Here is a 21,994-nt window from a genome sequence, read left to right as displayed (position 1 = left end):
AATTTAGTGCTTAGAATTGCTCTAGACTAGAGGGCAGAACCATGCAAATCCATGGCAGATCTAAGCTATGTAGAAGGATTTTTTTCTAATAATTAGGGCCACCCCAAAGTTCTTTAAAGAAGACTCCTTTGGGAGGCAGTGTATTATTCCTCAATGGAGGTAATTAAGAAAAGACTGGGTAGCCACTTATTCAGTATGTTATGGAATGTAATTAAATTCAGTATGTTATATAAAAAAATTATAATGGGATAATTTGTTGGAATTGAGTTAGAGAAAACAAATCAGAACAGTACACATACAACATGCAGCAAAAAATAAAAATTAAAGAAATTTAAAACTTGCTTAAAGCAAAATATTTGAGGGAAAAAATAAAAGAAAAGGTATAATGATAAAAAAAACCCCTTCACTATTTTGTGATTACAGCTTGTACTTTGTGCCTAAATAAAACAAGTTACCAAACTCCTAATGAAATACAGATTCATGTTAATAGATTCCTATAAAGTGAATTTAGGTGATTGGATATATTTCCCAATCTTGAATTGGGAATTAGGTGACTAATGCCTGAAAGCAGACTAAGAAAAGGAAGTGGGCATGAGAAATTAACTATAAAACAGTTTCTTACATGTAAAAAAAGATTGTCAGTATAATTTGCTTTCCAGTTCCATCCAGCTCTGGATTTCTGCAATTCTGAGAGTGAAAGAAAGAGGTCCAAAATGTAGAGGAATGGCATCAAAATGGCAGGGAAGGGATGGGAGGTGAAGTTCCGGAGGAAGTAGGAGAATAAGAAAAGAAAAAAGGATAGAACCAAGGATGAGGTCAATGGTCCTTGATGATGAGGTTGCCTTCCACTTTCTTGCCACCTCACTTTATTTAATTTTGTAGTATGACAAAGCACCTATCGGGTATTATTTTTCAATTATTTGTTTACATATCAAAGTCCCTTCTGGACTATCATCTCCATAAGAGTAGGGACCATGTCTGATACAAATTTTGTGTCTCCCTCGGAATTTATCACAGGTGCTGTACACAGTAGGAATTTAGTAAATGCTTGTTGAATTGCATTTAAAATTTTCCTGGATCAACAACCCGTTTGGGGTCCTGGAACAGCTACTTTTAGTCTCTGAAATGTTCTTGTTGCCTGGGGCTGATTTGCCCAGGTACTACCAATGGCCTCCATAAACCAAAGAGCAAGTCAGTGAGTGTTTTATCAAACACTTTCCAGTGGAAGGGGGAGTCCTAATCCCGAGCGACTTTAGTCAAAAATATTCCTAAAGTGGTGAAGTTTTGCCAGGCTATGTAGGGTGATGGAAATATTCCTTAAAGGACATGGGACTCTTTTTGCTGGGATCCTCTGCTCACCAAGGAACATTGTGATTTCCTAAGTCTTGAGTAGGCAGCCATCAAGAGTGGGGATCCTGGCCAGATGACTGAGACTGACATTCTTGGACTGGTTTGACGTCTGTAACAATCTCTGCCATGCATTTCTTCTCTGTGAGAGTGTGAGGTACCCTGTCAGTAGGCTATTGAAAGCAGGAATTGACTACAGGAGGCTCAGGACAGGAATAAAGCATCAAGAGAGGTTGAGAAACGGATGAGATTTTGCAGGTTCAAATACGTATGCCCAAGTCAGTTTCTTTCCCATTGAACTGTTTATTGACTTTCCCTTGGGAACATTTACCAGGCTGAAGTTCTTCCTGTTTGAAGTGGCAGCCTACCATTCTTATGCTATTCCTTGTAGAGAAGCAGATATTGAGAGCTATTTATGGTATTGAGAAACTGCACAATGAAGGTTGAGCTGAGGCAGATACCAGAGCACTGAGGTGGCTTCGGGGTAGAAACAAGACCAACACATTATAGTGACAAGATAGATCAGCCATCAGAAACAGAAGTGGTGATAGGCTGGCAGCTGCCATAAAACCCTAGCTGCTGGTGAAATTGGACTAGGAGACTGATCCTACCTCATGGTAACCCCCCTCCCATCCCTGCCCTAATCTTTCTCCTTTTGTTGAGCTGTTTCTAGGGGATTTTAGACTTCTTCTCCAGTCCTTTTCCCTTTGTTTCCAGAAGTGATTGGGGTGACCAGGAGGATATGGGCTGATTGGGGGGGGGGGGGGAAGGCGGGGGAAGCAATGGGGCTGAGTGTTACTTAGAATATAGTACTTTTTAATCAAAGGCAGGATGGACTGGATAGAGAGCTAGTCTACCATTACCATTGAGGAAGATCTATGCTCAAATCTCCCCTCTAACATCTATTGGTTATAGGCCCCTAAGCAAGTAATTTAACTTCTCAATACCACCACCACCACCACCACCACCCCAACCAGGACTCTTAGGCTACAAATTACAGAGCAGATGGAGAGAAGTTTTTCATCAGAAGTTACTTACCTATGCCAATGAAATCACAGGTTTGGTTAAAAAAAAAAGTTGATTTTCTTTTCACATTAAAATATGTGGCCACAGTGTAGTTTGACTATATAATATAAGTATAGCACAGCTAAGTGGTGCAGAGGATAGATTGCCAGGCTTGGATTCTGGAAGACTTACCTTCCTGAGTTCAGATCTTATCTCAGATATTTACTAGCTTCGAGACCCTGGGCAAGTCACTTAACCCTGTTTGCCTCAGTTTCCTCATCTGTAAAATGAGCTGGAGAAGGAAATGGCAAACCACTCTAGCATCTTTGCCAAGAAAATCTCAAATTGGGTCATGAAGAGTGAGACAAGACTGAACAACGACAACAAAAAATGGGGCTAATGATAATAGCACCGACTTCCCAGGGTTAATGGTTTTTTCTTTTTTTGTAATTTTTTGCTTTTACTTTACATAAAATGAGAAAGGAAAAAAAATGCCACATCCACAGCAGACCGTGAGAGGATTCAACATATAACAATAAATTTCCATTTCAAGAAAACCTATATAAGAAATACTACACAGTTTTCAAAGCTGCCCAGCTTGTCTCTGCTTCCTTGTTGGTTTTCTTTTGTTCTGTTGTGTACTTTTTACTTTTTTCCCCTTTCTCCCCTCTTTCCTCCTATAATTAAATGTGGAGATATATAGATATAGATACATATACATATATACATAGATAGCTATAAATATGTGCATATATACATATATACATACACTCATACACATATATGCAAGACTATACTATGCTTATTTCCTATCACCTGGTTCTGTGATCTTTCTTCATAAGTCCCGTCTTTCCATGTTTTTTCTGAATCAACTAGCTCATCATTTCCTGTACCACAACAATATTCCTTTCTGGATTCAAACAGCATCGTCCTTCATAGGATCTTTGAGGTTAATTTGGGTATTTGAAACCAAGTCAGAAACTTGGTTGTTCCAAGTTATTCTTGAAACAATACTGCTGTTACTGTATACAATGTTCTCTTGGTTTTGCTCATTTTGTTCTTCATTATTTCATGGAGGTCTCTTCATGCTTTTCCAAAATCACTGAGCTCATCATTTCTTATAGTAGACTAATATTCCATCATGAACATATAGACCACAATTTATTGCTATTCCCCAATTGCTGGGCATCCCCACAATTTCTAGTTCTTTGCCAAAGAGAACTCTTATAAATATTTTAGAAGACGTAGGTTCTTTTCCATTTTCCCTACTCCTCTTGGGAAACAGACCTAATAGTGGTATGGCTGGGTCAAAGGATATAGGCAGTTTAATAACTCTTTGGGTATAATTCCAAATATCTCTCATTGTTGGTTGGATCAGCTCACAGATCCACCAACAATGAAGTAAGGTCCTAATTTTTCCACACCCAGGGTTGTTGTGAGAATAAAATTTAAAAATTGCTTTGCAAACCTGTTAGCTGCTATTATTAGTATTATTATTAAATAGGCAAGTACAGTCAGTAGCCATCAATAACCTACTACCCTTAACACCCACTATGCACAAAGCCCTGTTCTGGACATTTGGGAAGAGCCAGAGGATAAATCTAGATATTAAGTGTGCTTTTAGTGGACTTTAATTCAACACACATTTAAGTGACTACTATGTACAAGACACTGGGGATATAAAAAACAAAATCTCTCTCCTCCAAAAGCTTACATTCCATTGGTTAAAAAAACAAACAAACAAAAAAAGCATTAGACTGGAAGTCTAATTCCAGTTCTACCACTAACTTACTGTGTGAATTTGGGCAAGTTATGGCTGCTTTCTGAGCTTTACTTTCTCATATGTAAAATAAGGTCAGATGATGTGATCTCTATGGTCTTTCCTCCAGCCCTAATGTTCCAACTGGGTTTAGCCAGGGAAAAGGGGGAGGGGGAGAGGACAGGATCGAGAGAGTTGATAACTTTTTTTTCTGTTGAAGAGGCATTATTCTGCATGGCCCTGGGATAGTAGAGGTCACGTAGGGCAACGCTCACATTCTCCAGATAACGACAATAATTGCATTAATTGTAGTATAATTGTATTGATTATTGTCATATGATTTACATAGCGCTTACCAAGCGCTACATAGGCACCCGTGCTAAAAGCCTTACAGTGATCTCATCTGATTCCTACCAACCACCCAGGGAGGTGGGGGCCCTTAATTTACAGATGAGGAGACGAGGCCAAAGCAGCTCCTGCCTTTCTCCAGGGAGCACACCAGAGGCAGAATTCAAACCCAGGTCTTCTGGAAGCACATCCAAAGTGTTTTCTACGTCGGCCCTGGAGAAACAAGTAGAGCTCCGGGGCCGGGGGGAGGGCTGGGCGGGAACGAAGATCTCCCTAATCACTGTCGGTGGGCAGATAAGATAAAGCACTTATTAAATGCTTGCTCACGTGCCAGGCACTCTGCCTAGCTAAAGCCGGGAAGTGGGGTCCTCGTCACTGGAGGTGCTCCAGCGGAGCCTGGAGGCGGTAAGCAAATCAGTGCCTTCGGTCCTGGGGGTGCCGCAGGAAGGCAGGAATCCAGGGTGCTCGGTGCCCGGCATCGGGTCAGATTTAAACTGCCCTGACGGGAAGGGATTCTCTGGAGAGGTGTTGAAGTCCCCGTCACTGAACGGCGTCCAGCAGAGCCGAGAAGCCGTAAAAGGAATAGACAGACGCCTTCGGTCCCGCAGGCTGCAGAGGGAGGGAAGAAGGAAGGGAGGCTCGAGGGGGGAGGCCGGAGGGAGGAGCCCCAAGCCTGGGCCTGCCCGGAGGGCCGCCCAGGCGGCTGCGCGGCCGGAGGCGGTGGGCGTGGCCTCGGACGGGCCTACAGTCCGTCATTCTGGGGCTCGGTTCGCGCGCTTCCCGCACGAGCCAGCTTCCTGGGCGGGGGCGGGGCTGAGAGAGAGAGAGCGGGGAGGAGCGGAGGCGTGACTCGGTGAAGCTGCCTTTGCTCCGGCGCTGAAAGGGTGCTCACCCTGTCGGTCCCACCCTCCTGCCCACGGTTCGGCCAATCAGAGAGGCTTTTACTGGCGGGTGGGCCGGGCCGGCCCAGCTGCTCGGAGGCTCTGGCATGGTAACGTCCCCGTGCGGGGGTGGGGGGTGGGGGGGTTGCCCGGTCCCACAGCGCCCCCTGCGGCCCGGGTCGGCGGTGGGGGCTGTGGGGAGAAGGACTGGGGGGCGGCCAAGTCCTGGCGGCCTTCCTGACGGGAGAGGCCGGGCCGGGGACGAGGAGACATCGGGGTGGGACGGGGGAGGGGCGGTAGTGGGACTCAGGGGAGAGGGAGGAGAGGCGAGAGATTAGGGGTGGGGGCAGCCTGGGGGGAGGGGAGAGTCCGAAGGGTCCACAAAAGGGAGAGAGAGGCTGGGAAAGTGGGGGTGGGGGACGCGTGGGGCAAAAGCAGAGGAGATATGGGGAGTCCCAGGTTATCCCCCTCCCCCATTCCCCTTTCCCCCTCTTCCCTCTATTCTCCCTTTTCTGCCTCCCCTCTCTCCCCCTTTTTTCCTTGGCCCCCTTCCCCCTCTCCCTCCCCAGCCGCTCAGGGGCTAGGAGCCCCCAGGATTCCCCCCACGCCTCCCCAGCCTCTGCCTGGTAGGCTGATTTGCCTTCTAGGGGGAGGCCAAGCCTGCCATGGGCGCCCCCGAACTGGGGTTGAAAGGTCAGGAAAGTGGGGAAGAGCAGCGCCAGGGCAGTCCAGGAGGAGGGGAAGGAGGGCTGAGGCTGCTAAGGAGGCCTCCAGACGGAGCCCTGACAAGTCCCCGGAGGCCCCAGAAGAAGGGCTGAGGTGGGAACATAGGCCAGTGGTGGAGGAGAGGTGGGATAGAGGCGGAGAGGGGAGCAGAACCTCTCTCCCCCCATATCCGAGTGGCCAAGTGTAAGCCACAAATGGGTGGAACTGGAGGAGGGGGAGTCGGTCCACAAGCATCTGTTAAGGACCTCCTCTGGGTTAGGTATCATGCTAAGTTCTGGGGATCCTGAGAGGTAAAGACCTCTCCGACCTCAGGGAGCTCTCATTCTAATGGGACAAACTGCCGTGGGCAAATGAGATATGTAGAAATAGATCAGATCAATTGCAGATCATTTCAGGGGGAGAGTACTGTTATTAGGAGAGACCTGGAAAAGCTGCTTATAGGAGGTAGTATTTTATCTGGGACTTGTAGGAAGCCAGGAGGCAGAGATAGGGAGGGAGAGAATTCCAGGCATGAGACTCAACTTGTGAAATGCAATGTCTTAGGCACAGCCCATCAAGGAGGCCAAGTGTCTCTGGATCACAGAGTAAATGGAGGGGGACAGGGTGTAAAATACTGGAAAGGTAGGAAGGCCAGGACTTTAAAAGTCAAACAATATTTTCTGTTTGATCCTGGAGGGAAGAGGGAACCACTGGAGTTTATTAAGTTGGGGGCAGGGGGTCATGTGATCAGATTTGGGTTTTAGGAAGATCACCTTGATAGCTGAGGGGAGAACAGCCTAGAATGGAAAGAGACTTGGAACCAGGTAAAAATGGAGAGCCTCAGTGCAGTTGACTTTGGAGTCCTGCAGCCTTCATTCTGCCTCCTTTTGAAGCAGCTGTTTATTTGTGAGATTTTCAATCCCTCAGATCTCCATCTTCTACTGTCAACCCAGAAAGATGACAGAGTAGGACCAGAGGGACTATCTCTATGAATAAGTCTTTTGAGTTCTTCCTAGATCCACTGGGATTTCAAGATTGGCATTCCCTCAGAGTCATAGAAGTAAGATGGGGGTGGGGTGGGGCTGGGCAGGTATGGGGGGAATTGGTCTTGTAAGAAATACCATCTGTGGCACGACTCTATTGATAGAGTTCCCTCCATCAATTTACTTTCTCCCTTCTGTTCCTTCATTTTTTGGAGTCCCCAGCTTTATCTTTTGGAGTCCCCTTAGCAATGGGTTTTTGATGAATGTGTTGTTTTAAGAGTGTTCCTGACAGCTTCCCCTGTAAACACATTATTGGAGATGGGTAATGCTCAGTTGTCCCTTCTCCTCCCTCTTACCCAAGATCTTTCATGGAAACCCCAGTATCTTTTGTTCTAGCTCAATAACCGTCTCACCTGGTATGGTTCAACATAACTTCTATCACACTGCCACTCAGAAGTGTAACTTCTACATTACTTACACAGTAAAAGGGACACATAGGATATATGGTTTGGGAGAATGTGAAATGGAGATAGAACTCTGAACATTTTGCTGGAACTTGTTCTATATACTTTTCCCTCACCACCTTCAGGGAGGTGACAAGCCTTAGCCAACGTTAACCACTAGCACTTAGTAGGCGCTTCATAAATGCTTGTTGAATGCCCTATGCAGTGCCAGATTTGATCTCAAAATAACTTTTCCTAACCAACCATATATTACTCTTTCCTAATACCCTACTCAGTCAGTATGCTCAGATAATTTGAACAAATACAAATATATGTCTGTACATGTTTTAAAAAAATGTGTCTAAGAAAACAACTTTAAAAAGTTTAAATGTATGAAACAGCTAAATTAGGGTTTTTTCCTTACAAAAGGATTCACTTAGATAATGACTTTTCCTGGTGCATTTAAAGGTATGCCCTGATTTTTTTACTTATTCAATTTTAGAAAAAAACTTAAGGACCCATCCTTTGTGTAAAGTGGAGGGATATATTATATATTTGCCATCCTTTATTGTATAAAATGATACCGTTGATGGTGGTTAGTGTTTGTGAACACATTATTAAACAGATTCATTTTTATGTTCTGACATACACCTCCAATCCCCACCCCCAGACCACATCCCTTCCTTTTTTAATCCTATTAATGGATGATTATGTTTCACCACCTCTTCTGAATTATCTATCCCCAGGTCGGCACTGCTGCAACCAAATATCCTAGGCCCTGAAAAATAATTAGGAAAGCAAAGTTGCCACATTATATGTGTGTGTGTGTCTGTGTTAACTCACACTGTATTCCTTAATCAAATGCAAAGACTTGTGAATTATTTCTTTTGTTTAATCAGTGCCTTTGCTGTCCTCCATTAGTCCAAAGAATTGAATGTTGACCATGGATACAGCAGTGCTAATAAGGCTTATCTGTGTTTATTTCCCAGGGAGTCCTCATTTTGGCAGCCTGGAATGAGGTCTCTGGATAATGGAAATCTATAAGTAATCCATCTTTCTCACCAAACATATTGCTTTCCCCTCCTTCTCCAACCCTGCCTTTCCTTAGAGCTGTTTGCAAGAAGCCATGTAGACAGAAGTGACTGCCCCTTTTCTCCTGGCCCTCTTCTTGATGAGGGAAGAATGGAAAATGGATGGAAAGAAATCGAACTGAAAATGTGTTATGTTGGTGTCCCAGCCCCATGGATAATGGAGAGTGGGACCAAATCATTCTAGGTTCTCCATCAAAGATGGGGATTGTTCAGACCCTGGGGGAATTTGCTATCCAACAGAGATGGGGCAGAACTCATTGAGCACCTATCTATGGAGCATGGGAGTAGGCCCTGTTTGTGGGACTAAAAAGAATCCAAGTTTGTATATTTTAGACATTTTTCTGTTAGAAGAGACATACATGGGAAGTAACTAGAGATCAATTACAAAGCAACATATCAAGTACAAAAATGCCACAGTATAGTATGTACTGAGTAAATGTGTGCAGAATGGCACATAATGATTATAGGAATGGGCATGAAATGGGATTAATGAGAAAAAGAAGCCTTGGAAGAGGTAAGTTTTAATTTGGGCTTCAAAGGAAGTAAGGAGCAATACTATAGAGGGAGGATTCATAGAGTTGTTATGGTAGATGTATGGACATATATAGTTATCTTATATAAATAGTAAATACATAGATTCATATACATATCCATGATTTCATTGATGTAGGGAGATGGTGAGAAAGTGCCTCTACTAATGTAAATCAGCACCTTCTTTTCAATTTACATTCTAGAGAATTAACCTGAGACACAGAGAATTTAAGTGACTAGCCCAAGTTCACCCCCCAGTAGGTATCAGAGGCAGGATTTGAACCAACATCTTCCTGACTTCCCACTACACCCTTCTGTGTCTCTTACGAAAGGCATTAGCTAGTTACTGCAGTTCTTAAGCAGGGAAGTTACTGGGTGCTTTCTAACAACTGGAACTGTCCAAAAGTAGTGAATTTCTTATCACTGAATTTCAAGTGGAGGTTGAATGACCCATTATTAGAAAAGATTCCTGTTGGGATTGGATTGGTAGAATTTTCTACCACTTCCACTGGTAGAAAAGATTCCTGTTCTATTATAGATGACTTCTGTGATCCTGTTTTATCAAGGACAGGTAGCCCTTCCACCTGCAGCCCCCAACTCTGTATTCCCCCGGCCATTGCTGGCCCCTGGGTATTGTCTTCCATAGGGAAGGGGGATCCTGGTGTATTTATAGGGAGTGGGGTAGGGTGGAATTGGTAACATGGACTATGTCTAAAATTTGTGATTTTTCTCCTTGTTGCTTTGGGAGTAGGAAAGGTGATAAGGAAATCTAGATATTTAATAAGGAGACAAGGCTAGGACATGGGGATAAGTAGGGTCAAGGACAGGATAAAGGCAGCTAAACTTTCCTTTTCTAGGCTTTTCTCCCACTTTAGATTTCAGGGGTAAGGCTGGCATAACCTCTGAATTACTTGAGAATGGGGGAACAAATGGCATGCTAGAGTGAAAAATAGAGCACTATTTCCCATTGGCTGGCTACTTGGGGGAGGAGTATTGAAGACTTGTCTCCAAGAGGACATCTGAATGTCTTGGTGACATTAGAAGTGCCCTAATACCCTCCTGAATCATGAGAGCTCTGCTAAGATCAAGAGTTCAAAAGGAAGAATTGGCAGATGCTAGGGTTAAAGATCTGGGTGAATTCAGAAGAGATCGCTATAGCATTATAACAGGAGAATCCTCAGGTCTCTCCACAATTTGGTAGGTCCTTGCCTGAGACTGAGCCCATCTTGAAAAATGGAAGACAGGCTTTGACAAGGGTAGACCAATGGATGAGACTGAAGTGAAGATGATATTTTTAGTCTGGGCTATGCATTGTAGCTCCCCTAGGAAATGGGTCAGAGGAAAGCAATAGATTTGGTGGGAGGGTCTGCATTTTGATATCAGGAAACATTTTCTGATTCCAAGTGGTCAGATTGTGAAAATGAGAACTTGGGCAGCATCATGTTCTTACCTGGAACCATGACAGCCTCTGACCTCAGCTTCCTTCCCCCTCATCCCACAAACAGACCCTTAGGCGGGGGTGCAGTTATGTTCCCTGTTAACCCCTCTGGTGGAAACTGTTGACTTGAAAGTAGTATGGGAATAGCACTTTCAACATGGCTCTAGGAGAAATGAAGCTAGTTTGAGAGAGAAGTATCTCTGGAGATCAGCTTGGGTAGGGAAGGATGTCTGACTTGGATTCCATCCTCCCCACATTGTTATGCTCCTCCATCTTCACCCCTTCTTTGCCTAATTGCTGAACCCCGTCTCTGTACCTATCCTAGGTCCTATGACCATTTTTTTCTCCCTCAACAGTCGGTTCCCGATTCTGGCCCCAGGCCCTTGGCAACACCTGCCCCTTTCCCACCGGGGCCCCCCATGATGCCACCACCCTTCGTAAGTTTAATGTCTTTTCCTGTGGATGGCCCTTCCAGTCTTCAGCTCCCAACTCTGTTCCCCTGGCCATTGCTGTCTCCTGGGCATGGTCTTCCTATAGCATCATTCTGCCCCTTGGCCCAGGGACAAGAAGGGGAGGGTCCTGGTGTGTTTATGGAAGATGAAGCTAGTGACAAGTTCTATGTCTAAAATATGTGTGATTTTTTTCCCCTTCTAAGTGAGGCACTATGGGTGGAGGGAAAGGAAAGGTGAGGAAGAAGTCCTCATTCTAAATATATATATTTGATATGGGGCCATGGTTGGGGTGTAAGGGTAAACAGGGCTAAGGGCATTCAGGAGAAAGAAGGGAACCTTTTTATTCTCTCATTTTCTTTATTATATTTTGGCATAACATCTGAATTGTCATGAATCAGACCTAAGGGGATGGGAGGTAGGCAGATGATTAGGGGACTGGGTACAAGTTCTTACTTTTCTCCATTTCTCAGGGGAATTGTTTGGGGAAGAGGATCTTAGAAAGTAAACCACCCCTATGACACTGTTCTCCCCATTCAGATTCATTTCATTTCCCCATGCTTCCTAAGAGGCTTTAGTGTTTATTAGATAAGGGTGTTGGAATTCTAGGCCTAGTCCCAGAGCATGGCTTTTTACCCCAGCAAGATCTCATGTTAATCACATAGTTCCCCTTTATGGGTCACAGTCATTGTTGTTGGTGACCTTCCAGGCCAGGAAAAGGGAGGGTACTACCTACTGTGTATCATCCACAAGTATTCTGAGTTGGGGTTAGCATCCAGGCTCCTACCTGCCTCATTTGACTCTAGAGGTGGGAGCAGGTGGTCGTGTCTAGGATAATGCCTCCTCTGCTCAGTGCCCCTTCCCCTCATTTCCAGATGCCCCCTCCAGGAATCCCTCCACCCTTCCCCCCAATGGGGCTGCCTCCCATGAACCAGAGACCACCTGCCATCCCTCCCATCCCCCCTGGCATGATGCCCCCGATGCTCCCACCAATGGGGGGGCCACCACCAATTACACAGGTAATACTCCTCTCCTTTTATCCTACAGAACTACAGATAGGTGCTCTTAGGTCCATCATTTTACCTGAAAGAGGGGAAAGGTGGAAGGAACCATAGTTGAAATTATGTAGGCTTGGTCTAAATCTAATGGAAATTAGACATTTGAGTCTAATGGAAATTGAACATACCCAATCTCTTGGAACTTTCTCTGTGGGGTTTTTGGGAGCTCTTTCTGGGGATAACTCTTAGGGTATGGACAGCAGACACTGGTGTTCTCTAGGAAACACTAGAAGACAAAAACATCTTGGGAATTGGGAAAGGGGTGGGGCACACCTGTGCAATTTTTTACTGCCGAATAATTGATTAGAACTTCCAGCTTGGGCTGAGAGTCCAAGGACCAAGACTTCCTGTGCCAAATGTTCCAAGTGACGGTCTGTCTCCCCCCCTGCCTCATTTGGGACCCAGTCCATGTCCGCCCTGACATCTGTGGCTGGTTCTTGCCTTGTTTGTGCTCAGATACCAGGGATGGTACCACCCATGATGCCAGGGATGCTGATGCCCGCGGTGCCTGTCACTGCAGCGGTAAGCGTTGGGGGGCCCCCTAGGCATCTGAGCTTTGTCCTCCACCTGAGCCTTGTGTCTGACTCAAAGCAAGGGGTAATTCCCCTCACCCTCTCACTTTACTTTGCCTCTCTTATCTTCTCTATTCACATCCTGATCCATCAACTTTCCCTTTCAACCAACTCATATATACTTCTGAGCTGCAAATTTAGTTCCATAAATTCCTCATCACACCCTAAGTCACATACATTTTCTTCTGCTCTCCTGTTTCACTAAGATGTGCATACATACTTAATACACATTGCTTTTCACATTCACAAACACCCAGTTGGATACATGTTAATGCCATCGAAGGAGGCGACATTGTCAAACTGCATCCTACTCATTCTTTTGGTGCCTATCAGTGCCTATGGGAAGTCAAGCTGCCAGGACAGGATGTAGGGTTTGTGTCTGCCAGTTAGGGAAATGAGATATGGGATCTGATTGTTCAAAGCATTTCCACCCAAGGAAAGAAGAAAGAAGCATCTGTGGGATTTGCCCCTGGTATCCCAAGGTTCCAGCTTTTGGGGGTGGGGAGGGAACTGGTTAAGAAGCACAAACGCTTAAAAGCCAAGACACCTGGGTCTTGGCCCGGCCTGCTTCCCCTTCCCCCAGGACCTAGGGTCCTGGGGACCACTGGGCTTGGCCCCAACCCTTCCCCCTCTTTCTTCGGCAGACGGCCCCAGGTGTGGACACCGCCAGCTGTGAGTCTTCTGGGGGCTTGGCCCCCCCAGGCTCGGAGGTTGGGGGCTTAGGGGGAGGGGGACGGTGGTCTGAAACCTGCCGTGGATCATGCCTGTTGGGGTGCCAGGGAGTTTGGGGTGTTGACTGGGCCAGGGTGGGCGTTGGTAGGTGTGGGATGGTGGGGGACCAGGTATCTGGGGGGTATTGGGTACAGGGTCGGAACTTGGCCTTAGATATTTTTTTCAATTTCTTTTCCAGCTGTTGTGACTGGAGCAGACCCTACGGTGAGTGTGCACCAGGAAGGATTAAAGGAGAGAATCCTGAGAGGAAAGGAGTAGGACGAGGTGGGCATTGGGAGTAGAGCCTGAAAAAATTTCTCCGCTTCCTAGAGAGTTTTGTGGAGTGAACACGTGGCTCCTGATGGACGAATCTACTACTACAATGCAGATGACAAGCAGTCTGTGTGGGAGAAGCCCAGCGTCCTCAAGTCCAAAGCTGAGGTGAAGGATCCTTGAATCCTTGGCTGACCCCTCTGCATCTTCTGTGTTTTAATCACCTTGACCCATTCGTATGTGTGACACGCCTTTACGACTCTGGATGCCCTTAGCTCTCTGAACACATATCCCTTCTTTTCCTTGAGCATGCATATTATGGACCTGAGCCTTCAGTGTAGCCACTAATTGGGTAGGAAGTCTGCTGTCTGAACTTGGCCCACTTCTTGATAATCCCTCCATGTTTCTACTCGGATGGTTCCCTTAACATCCTTTAAAGAGTACCACCTGTTTTCTGATGCACACCTTGTCCCTTAATTCCTACCATACTCCCACAGTTGCTGTTGTCTCAGTGCCCCTGGAAAGAGTACAAGTCAGACACTGGCAAACCCTACTACTACAACAACCAGAGTAAGGAGTCCCGGTGGAGCCGGCCTAAGGACCTGGATGAACTGGAGGGTGAGGGGTCTGAGGGGCAGGGTGGGGGCTGGGTTGGGGGCTCTGGTGTAGGGGGCACCAGGAGCCCCTGCCCTCTCTGTGCTCTGACCCACACACTCTCTTCCCTAATTGCAGCTTTGGTCAAACAGGAGGCTGCAGGGTGAGTGAGGCCACCTATCCTCAGGGCCAGTGGGCTTGGTGGGAGCCTTGGGTATGAAGTACTATGAGCCCCCCACCTCTTGTTATATATGTGGAGAGAGCTCCCCATATCACTTCAGGACAATCCGTTTTCAGCCCATGGTACAAGGACCACCCCAGCCTTTGACCTCATGCCTATCTTGTACTTCTGCTCTACTGTTTGCTGGGGTCATTGCAGGAAGCAGCAGCCACAGCCACAGCCACAGCCCGAGCCACCTCCTGCTACTCCTGGACCGGCCCCAGTCCCTACGGGCCTCATTGAACCTGAGCCAGGTGGGCATGAAGACTGTGAACTGTCAGAACCTACCCAGCCTCTGGATCAGGGGCTTCTGCATCAGGAGGAAAGCACTAGCAGGTAAAGGCTGCAGCACCTCAGTTCCCTGAGGCATAGCTGCCATCCTCTACCTCCTTCTGTGTGTCTAGCATCCTCAACCTTGGTGCCTCTGCCGGGGATCTAGAACAGTACCTGGATCCCAGGGTATGCCCTGGAGGAGGGGAGCAGGATACCCAGAGGCTGGAGGGGAGGGGTGTGATGAGGGCACTTTGGCTGAATCCTATCTGGCTCCCAGTGCTGCTAGGCGGCAGGAGGAGGAAGAGCCAAAGCTCGAGCCAGAGAGGTCAAGCTTCAGCTGGAGCAACCGAGAAAAGGCAAAGCAGGCATTCAAGGAACTGCTGAGAGACAAGGTACTACAGCTCTGATTTCTCAGACCAAGGCTTAGAAACATGATTTCTCAGCTAAGGCTTAATTTTGGGGAAGTTTAATCACCCACCTGCTCAATTCCAGGCTGTCCCCTCCAATGCTTCATGGGAACAAGCCATGAAGATGGTGGTCACTGACCCCCGCTACAGGTAGGGCTGGGGAGGGTAAGTCAAGATGTCCCCTAAACCCTATCTGTGGGAACAACAGGGCTGGGGAAACTTCAGGGATCAGGATGGGCAAGAGCCAGGAAGGTAATAGCCTGGGATGGATGGGAGAGGGGATAAAAGTAGGCTGAGATACCCAGGAGATGACAGTGATAAAAAAGGAAATATGTTGAGATTAGGACTGTGGAGGCTGAGGGGGATAGGACCTGGCAAAGTGATTTGGACACCACCCGAATGAATGGGCCTTGGCACCTCAGCCCTCTCAGTGTCCCCTCCTGTGCTCACACCTGCTTCAGGATGATTCCATAGCTAATACTGGGTTGATTGCCAGTGCTTCCTGAGTTGCAAGTCATGATGTAGGTGGTTTGGGCTGCCTTACCCCAACCCTGTCTTCTCCATCCCAGTGCTCTGCCAAAACTAAGTGAGAAAAAGCAGGCGTTCAATGCCTACAAAGCACAGCGGGAGAAAGAAGAAAAGGAAGAGGCCCGTTTGAGGGCCAAAGAGGCCAAGCAGACCCTTCAGCACTTTCTGGAACAGCATGACCGAATGACCTCCACCACCCGATACCGGTGAGGTCTAGGGGTGGGGACGCCACGCATGCCCAGGGAATGAACTCTATCCAGAACGTAGTGTTTCAGGGGCACAGTGCCTTTTGCCGTTCTAATTCACAGTCCATCTGCATGACCCTAGGCGAGCTGAGCAAACGTTTGGGGAACTGGAAGTCTGGGCTGTAGTACCTGAGCGGGACCGTAAGGAAATATATGATGATGTCCTCTTCTTCCTTGCCAAGAAGGAAAAGGTAACACTCGTCAGCACCTTCTCAGTCTAGGCTTTCTGGTCCTGATCCAACCTTCTTCAGTTCCCCGGGTCTTGACTCAGAAGCAGTGGCTGCTCACTTGCATTATGTTTTGCAGAGTTCCCAAGAGTGTTTTGGATAGTCTCCAGCCCATGTTTTTCTCATAGTATCCATCAGATCCTTTTTAGTTTCCATCCTTTCTGGTCCCGAGCAGGGCTTGCTATCCATCTTGGGAAAATAAATTGTTGGTCCCTCTCCCTGTATCTCCTGGCCCATAAATAGCCTTGACCTTCCATCTCTCCTTCTAGGGCTCCCTATTTCTTCTCTCTAACTGTCCCCTCTTCTTTCACCCTCTCAGGAACAGGCTAAACAACTGCGTCGCCGTAATATCCAGGCTCTAAAGAGCATCCTGGATGGAATGAGCAGTGTCAGCTTCCAAACTACTTGGTCCCAAGCTCAACAGCACCTCATGGACAACCCCAGCTTTGCCCAGGACCACCAGCTGCAGAGTGAGCCCAGGGCCTCGACACCCCTACATACCCCTCCCCCCTCCCCAAGGACCTCCTGGGACCCCTGGAACCCACCTGGCCCTCTTATATTTGAACCTCTTATCTTGGACTTCTCAGGAGCCCCTAATGTCCTGAACTTCCTGGGACTCCCAGCACCCTCCATATCCCGAGTGCCCTCAGACCCTCTGAGATTCCCCTGTACTTGCCTGGACTCTAGGGCTCCCAGATTCTTTCCAAGACACCCAGGGACATCCCTCTCCCTTCTACTGAGATTCACTATGGCCCTGAAGGCAGTGTGGCCTAGTAGGAAGAGCCTTAGGCTGGGACATTCAAGAAGACTTGAATGATGATTTTTGTAGTTCAGATGAATGTAATCTTAGCTTGGCTTAACAATATGGACCCTATTGGCCACACATAATACAAACTGCTGTTGGCAAATCTCCCGATGATTCTGGAGTGGCAAAGCCAGTCCCATAAAAATGGCCTGCTAATTCAGGCGAAGCCCCTTCAGCCACTGCTCTAGCCCCTCTTATAGGGTCAGATGCCTGGACTTTTGTTGTCCCCAGATCCTCCCCACCAGAGCCCTCCCTGTTGTCACTGCCGCCTCCTGGGGTCTCACTCTTCCCCACCCTGGGTGCCCGTGGGAGACTGTGGGGAAAGCATCCTTGTAGTGCTGGGGGTGCTGGGTTCTGAGAGGGTGCCCTCTACCTCCTGCAATGTCTGCTGAGCCTGCTCCCTGCGGGCAGACATGGACAAGGAGGACGCGCTGATCTGCTTCGAGGAGCACATCCGAGCACTGGAGCGAGAGGAAGAGGAAGAGCGTGAGCGGGCTCGACTGCGGGAGAGGCGCCAGCACCGAAAGAACCGCGAAGCCTTCCAGGTAGCCAGCCCTCTTGGCCTCACCCTAGATCTGACCCCTGGGAACCTTCCAGCTTCTGCTTTGCTTCCTGCTCTGCTCCCTTTTCTGCTCTTTGGGTCCCACCTTATTCTTGCTGTTTTAGCTTCTCTAGAAGCAGAGAGCACCCTAGAGGCAGTGGGAGTCTTTAATGGGCTGTTCCTAATCTCTGGGGTGGCAAGGTGGGGGATGTCCTTGCAGGAAGCTGGTGGGGGTGTGTGAGGTTCAGAAAGGTCTCTGTGTCTTTTATTCCCTTGTCTTTTTCAAGTTTCCTCCTGTTCTTTTTCCCTCTGCATTTCACCATCTAGGTATCCTCTCTCTACCTGTTTTCCCCTTTTTCTCCCCTTATTTGTTTCTATCTCCATTTCTCTCTCAATCTGTCTTTCTGTCCCTGTCCCCATAACTGGCCTTTCCCTGCTCAGACCTTCCTGGACGAGCTGCACGAGACAGGGCAGCTGCACTCCATGTCTACCTGGATGGAGCTGTACCCAGCGGTCAGCACCGATGCCCGCTTTGCCAACATGCTGGGCCAGCCGGGTAAGGCAGCCGGGCTTTCCCTCCCCGGCTCCCTGCCCCTGACCGGTTCTCTGCACCACCTCTCCCCTGCCCTGCCCTTAACTTAATTCCCTAGACCTCAGGAAGGTGCCACCAGCCGGGCCCCCTCCCCCCTCCCTGCCTCCTCTGCAGGCTCCACCCCTCTGGATCTCTTCAAGTTTTATGTAGAGGATCTGAAGGCCAGATTCCATGATGAGAAGAAAATCATTAAGGACATCCTTAAGGTAAGAGGGACCTGGGATTGTGTTAGAACTGACCCAATTCTAACTTATCAAGCAAACTAATAATGTTTTAAGGGATCCTTCTTGGGGGCATTTTTTTTTAGCAGGGGTACAAAGCCTTAAGACAAAGGAATAAAGCTCTTTATCAGCCTAGTTTTTAATATCATGTCCTCTATCTGCTTATTCCATAGGATCGGGGTTTCAGTGTGGAAGTGAACACAGCCTTTGAGGACTTTGCACACGTCATCAGCTTTGACAAGAGGGCTGCTGCACTGGACGCTGGCAACATCAAGCTGACCTTCAACAGCGTGAGGGGGCAGGGTTGGGGTAGGGGCAGATTGGGGGCCACGGAGAGGACAGTTGAAGTGAATTAGGATGTGAAGGATGAAATGAGGAAGAGATGTTTTCTCAGGGCAAGGCTGGGGCACAATTGTCAAATACTTGCTAGTCCTCTCCCTTCCTACTGCCCATTGTCTATACTCATCTTTGAGGCAGCTACATTTCAGGGCTCGTGGTACCCAGTAGCTTGAGCAGGTGGGAGGAGCCCAGATTCCTAGAGGTGAGCTTAGGCCTCGCAGGTTCCCCCTCCTGAATTGTGAGCTATGGGAAGGAGACCCTGCCATAAGGGTCCATTACACCCTTGCCCCTCATGCTTCTCTGCCCACCCCTCCAGGCTTTCCCTGGCTGGGAATCCTAAGCGATCCTATTTGGCATCTTTTATACCTTTAGCTACTAGAGAAGGCAGAGGCACGAGAACGGGAGAGGGAGAAGGAGGAAGCACGGAGACTTCGACGTAGGGAAGCTGCCTTTCGAAGCATGCTGAGGCAAGCTGCCCCTGCCCTAGAGCCTGGCACTGGCTGGGAGGAGGTGAGGAAACTAACTGGACGCCATGCTTTACAGGAAATGACTTCCAAGACGCCTTCTTGCCCCCCAAAATATTGTTTGATTTGGTCCCCAGACCCTCACTCCTGGTTTGCTTGCTCTCATCCACATGCTCGGCTGTTGTTTCCCCAACAAGGTCCGAGAGCGCTTCGTGTGTGACTCTGCTTTTGAACAGATCACCCTGGAGTCAGAGCGGATACGCCTCTTCCGAGAGTTCTTACAGGTGCGGGAAGTGAAAAGCACTGCCTCTGTTAGCCTTCTCTGGGTCTCTGGCTCTGCCCTTACCCCGACCTGGCCTAAGCTAACCTGAGTAACTTAACATGAAAGCCTTTCAGGGAGCTAGACAGGAAGGTGGGTAGGTGCTGTAAGTGAATGAGGGAATATGTCCTAAGGCTGAGGCAGAGGAGAGGTATTTCTGGAGCTTCTCTCTTCCTCCTTCCCCATCAGAGTGAATGCCAGCACTTTCACATCAAAGGCAGAAAACATGGCAAAAAGGGCAAGAAACATCATCGAAAGCGATCCCATTCACCCTCGGTGAGTTATTGGGAAAGTATGTGTGAGATAAAGACCCTGTGGGTGGGATAGAGATCATTTAGGACAAACATTCTTACTTCTCCACCACCCTTCTTTTCTGCTTCAGGCTTTTCTGAGAACCTTTTCCTCCCTTATCTCTCTCCAGGGCTCTGAGTCAGAGGAGGACGAGCAGCCACCCCTCCTGCGGCCCTCCAAACGAAGAAGATGGAACCCCTCTGAGTCCGGCTCTGAGCCCTCGTCTTCACTCGACTCAGCTGAGAGCGGGGGCGGCCCTCTCGGGGGCAGAGGCTCTCCCTCCAGCCGCCCCCCTCTTGGAGCAGGCAAAGTCACTTAACAGAGCCTATTGTGGGGGAGTAGAGAACCCTAGGAATAGCTGTATGAAATAAAAGGGGGAATAAAAAAGATGTTTTGTCAGTGGAAGAGAAAGCTAAAGGAGGGAATCAATGACAGGGTTCCATGCTGTGGAATTCATTCAGGGGAGAAGGCTCACTGTTTTTTTAGATCCCTTGAGAGTAGAGCGCTCTGTAAACCTTAAAATACTATATAAATGTGAGTTTGTTATTATTGAGGGTTGGAAAGGGAGGATGGGCCAAAACTGCATAGGATAATCTGAGGTTAGAAGGCAGAAGGAACTTTACTACTATAATATGGGTGAAACAAACGGAGAAATGGGACTGAGAGAGGCTGAAGGCTCTAGACTTCACTAAAAACGGTTTAGAATTAGAAGGACCCATCTCTTTGGAATGGCTGTAGGAACATTCTTCTTGGAGGCAGAGAGAGAAGGATAAGACGGCCTGGGGCTAGACTAATTAAGTGTCTAGACTTCCTCTCTTCCCGGAGAGCTTGGGGATACTGAGCCACCCTCTTCTAAATCTAGATCACGGCTTCCGGAAGTCTAAGAAGCCGAAGAAGAAAGGCAAGAAGAAGAGGCACAAGTCGGTAAATGGGGAAGGGGTTCTCAATTCATTTTACTAGAGAGCAATAGTCATTTGTGCCTCTGGCTCCTTCCCCTTGAACCAGATTACCTTTCCTGCCCTAGACTCATTTTCTGTGTCTTCTCTTGGCCTCTGGCTTCCCTTCATTCCTGCCCTTCACTGGGAACTAAGCAATTAATGTGGTGTGGTCTTACAGAACAGTCCTGAGAGTGAAATAGAGCGAGAAAAAGAGAAAGGAAGCAAGGAAATTGAAGAGAAAGAACGAGAACGGGACAAAGAGAGGGAGGCCCGGAGGCCAGAGCCCCGGAATCGGTCCCCTGGCCTTGGACTTAAGAAAGAGAAGGTGAGGGGGCAGGGATCCCCCATCAGGGTTCTCTGCATTTCTGCCATCATACCATGCAGTGCTTTCTCTGCTTGTGGTCAGCTTGTGCCCTAACAGCTTAGGGTCACCAGTCAGTCAGTGCCTTTGCCCTTACAGACAGGCTGGGACACATCAGAGAGTGAGCTGAGTGAAGGGGAACTGGAAAGGCGGCGCCGGACACTTCTGCAGCAGCTGGATGATCAGCAGTGACCCTGATACTCACTGTGCCCTTGTGGGACTGTGTGAAGCCTGTGTTCCTAGTACTACCCCATTAGCCAAGCTCCCCAGCCCAGGACTCCTTCCTCAGTCTGGTCAATGCCCACTGTCCCTAAAGCACCCTATTCCTGTTTGGCAGAACCCCTCCAAAGGCCAGCATCAGCACTATAAAGTTGCCCCAGCTGCTCTTCAGAGGCCCCCCCTTATCATCTTGGACATCCAGTATAGTCCCTGGCATCATCCCTACTCCCTTGTCCAGGCCTGATGGGGTTAGGCAGCGCCAGTATAAGAATGAGGAGGAATGGCAGGGGGGAAGGTGTGCCACTACTTGTCATTCTCTCTTTCCCTAGGAAGGGTCACTGTGAGAGAACTGCAGTTTGCCAATGGGCACTGAGCCAGTTGGGAGTGGAGGGTTGGGGGGGGAGGAGGGAGACATTCTAGGCCATTCAAAGTAGCTCTCTACCCCTTACCCCTACTACCCTGGCCCAATGGCGCTACCTCTTCCTCTCTCCAACCTGGGAATTCAGTGTTTTTTTTTTTAATTATTAATAATGATAATATTTATAACATGGCTACAGACTCCTGTCTTTAAATGGCTAAGGCGGGGTGGCAGGGGAGAGGAAGAGAAGGTTTGATCAGTTAAGTCTAGAATGAGACCTGTAGACTCAATGGATGCTATGCCTTCCAAAGCCAGCAGGGGGGAGTACTGCATCATGGACCACACTAATATGTGCTACTTTGCATCTCCCATCCTATGGCCAGTCCAAGGCACCATTTGGAGTCGGCCATCCATAACCTCCGTTCTTTGTTTTGTGTTGGGCAGAAAGAAGTTTGTGC

General features: G+C 48.0%; 1 protein-coding gene across 3 annotated transcripts; it reads left to right on the top strand.

The window, feature by feature from the left end:
- Nucleotides 1–5,172: 5,172 nt before the first annotated feature.
- Nucleotides 5,173–21,728, top strand: PRPF40B (pre-mRNA processing factor 40 homolog B). 3 transcript variants are annotated; one of them, XM_069092602.1, is made up of 26 exons: nucleotides 5,173–5,450; nucleotides 10,888–10,968; nucleotides 11,856–11,999; nucleotides 12,495–12,560; nucleotides 13,255–13,282; nucleotides 13,521–13,546; nucleotides 13,652–13,762; nucleotides 14,092–14,164; nucleotides 14,327–14,351; nucleotides 14,568–14,744; nucleotides 14,959–15,073; nucleotides 15,174–15,238; nucleotides 15,658–15,822; nucleotides 15,944–16,052; nucleotides 16,408–16,558; nucleotides 17,305–17,438; nucleotides 17,876–17,990; nucleotides 18,141–18,232; nucleotides 18,421–18,537; nucleotides 18,959–19,096; nucleotides 19,188–19,334; nucleotides 19,559–19,645; nucleotides 19,791–19,965; nucleotides 20,523–20,584; nucleotides 20,777–20,923; nucleotides 21,059–21,728. In XM_069092602.1, exons 1-26 carry the CDS (start codon nucleotides 5,448–5,450, stop codon nucleotides 21,149–21,151), a joined length of 2,646 nt encoding a protein of 881 aa, XP_068948703.1. In that variant the 5' UTR covers nucleotides 5,173–5,447; the 3' UTR covers nucleotides 21,152–21,728. The 3 variants fall into 3 exon arrangements, with proteins under 3 accessions (XP_068948703.1, XP_068948702.1, XP_068948704.1); XM_069092601.1 differs by having other exon boundaries at nucleotides 5,180–5,450; nucleotides 14,092–14,212; XM_069092603.1 differs by having other exon boundaries at nucleotides 5,183–5,450; nucleotides 14,092–14,212; nucleotides 19,248–19,334.
- The last annotated feature ends 266 nt before the right edge of the window (nucleotides 21,729–21,994 follow it).

Source organism: Petaurus breviceps, unplaced genomic scaffold (assembly GCF_028583685.1).
Source record: "Petaurus breviceps papuanus isolate PSGF00001 unplaced genomic scaffold, PetGlider_PUasm1.0 191, whole genome shotgun sequence".
Taxonomy (NCBI): Eukaryota; Metazoa; Chordata; class Mammalia; order Diprotodontia; family Petauridae; genus Petaurus; species Petaurus breviceps.
Note: the sequence above shows the minus strand (reverse complement) of the source record. Positions and strands in the feature narration are given on the sequence as shown.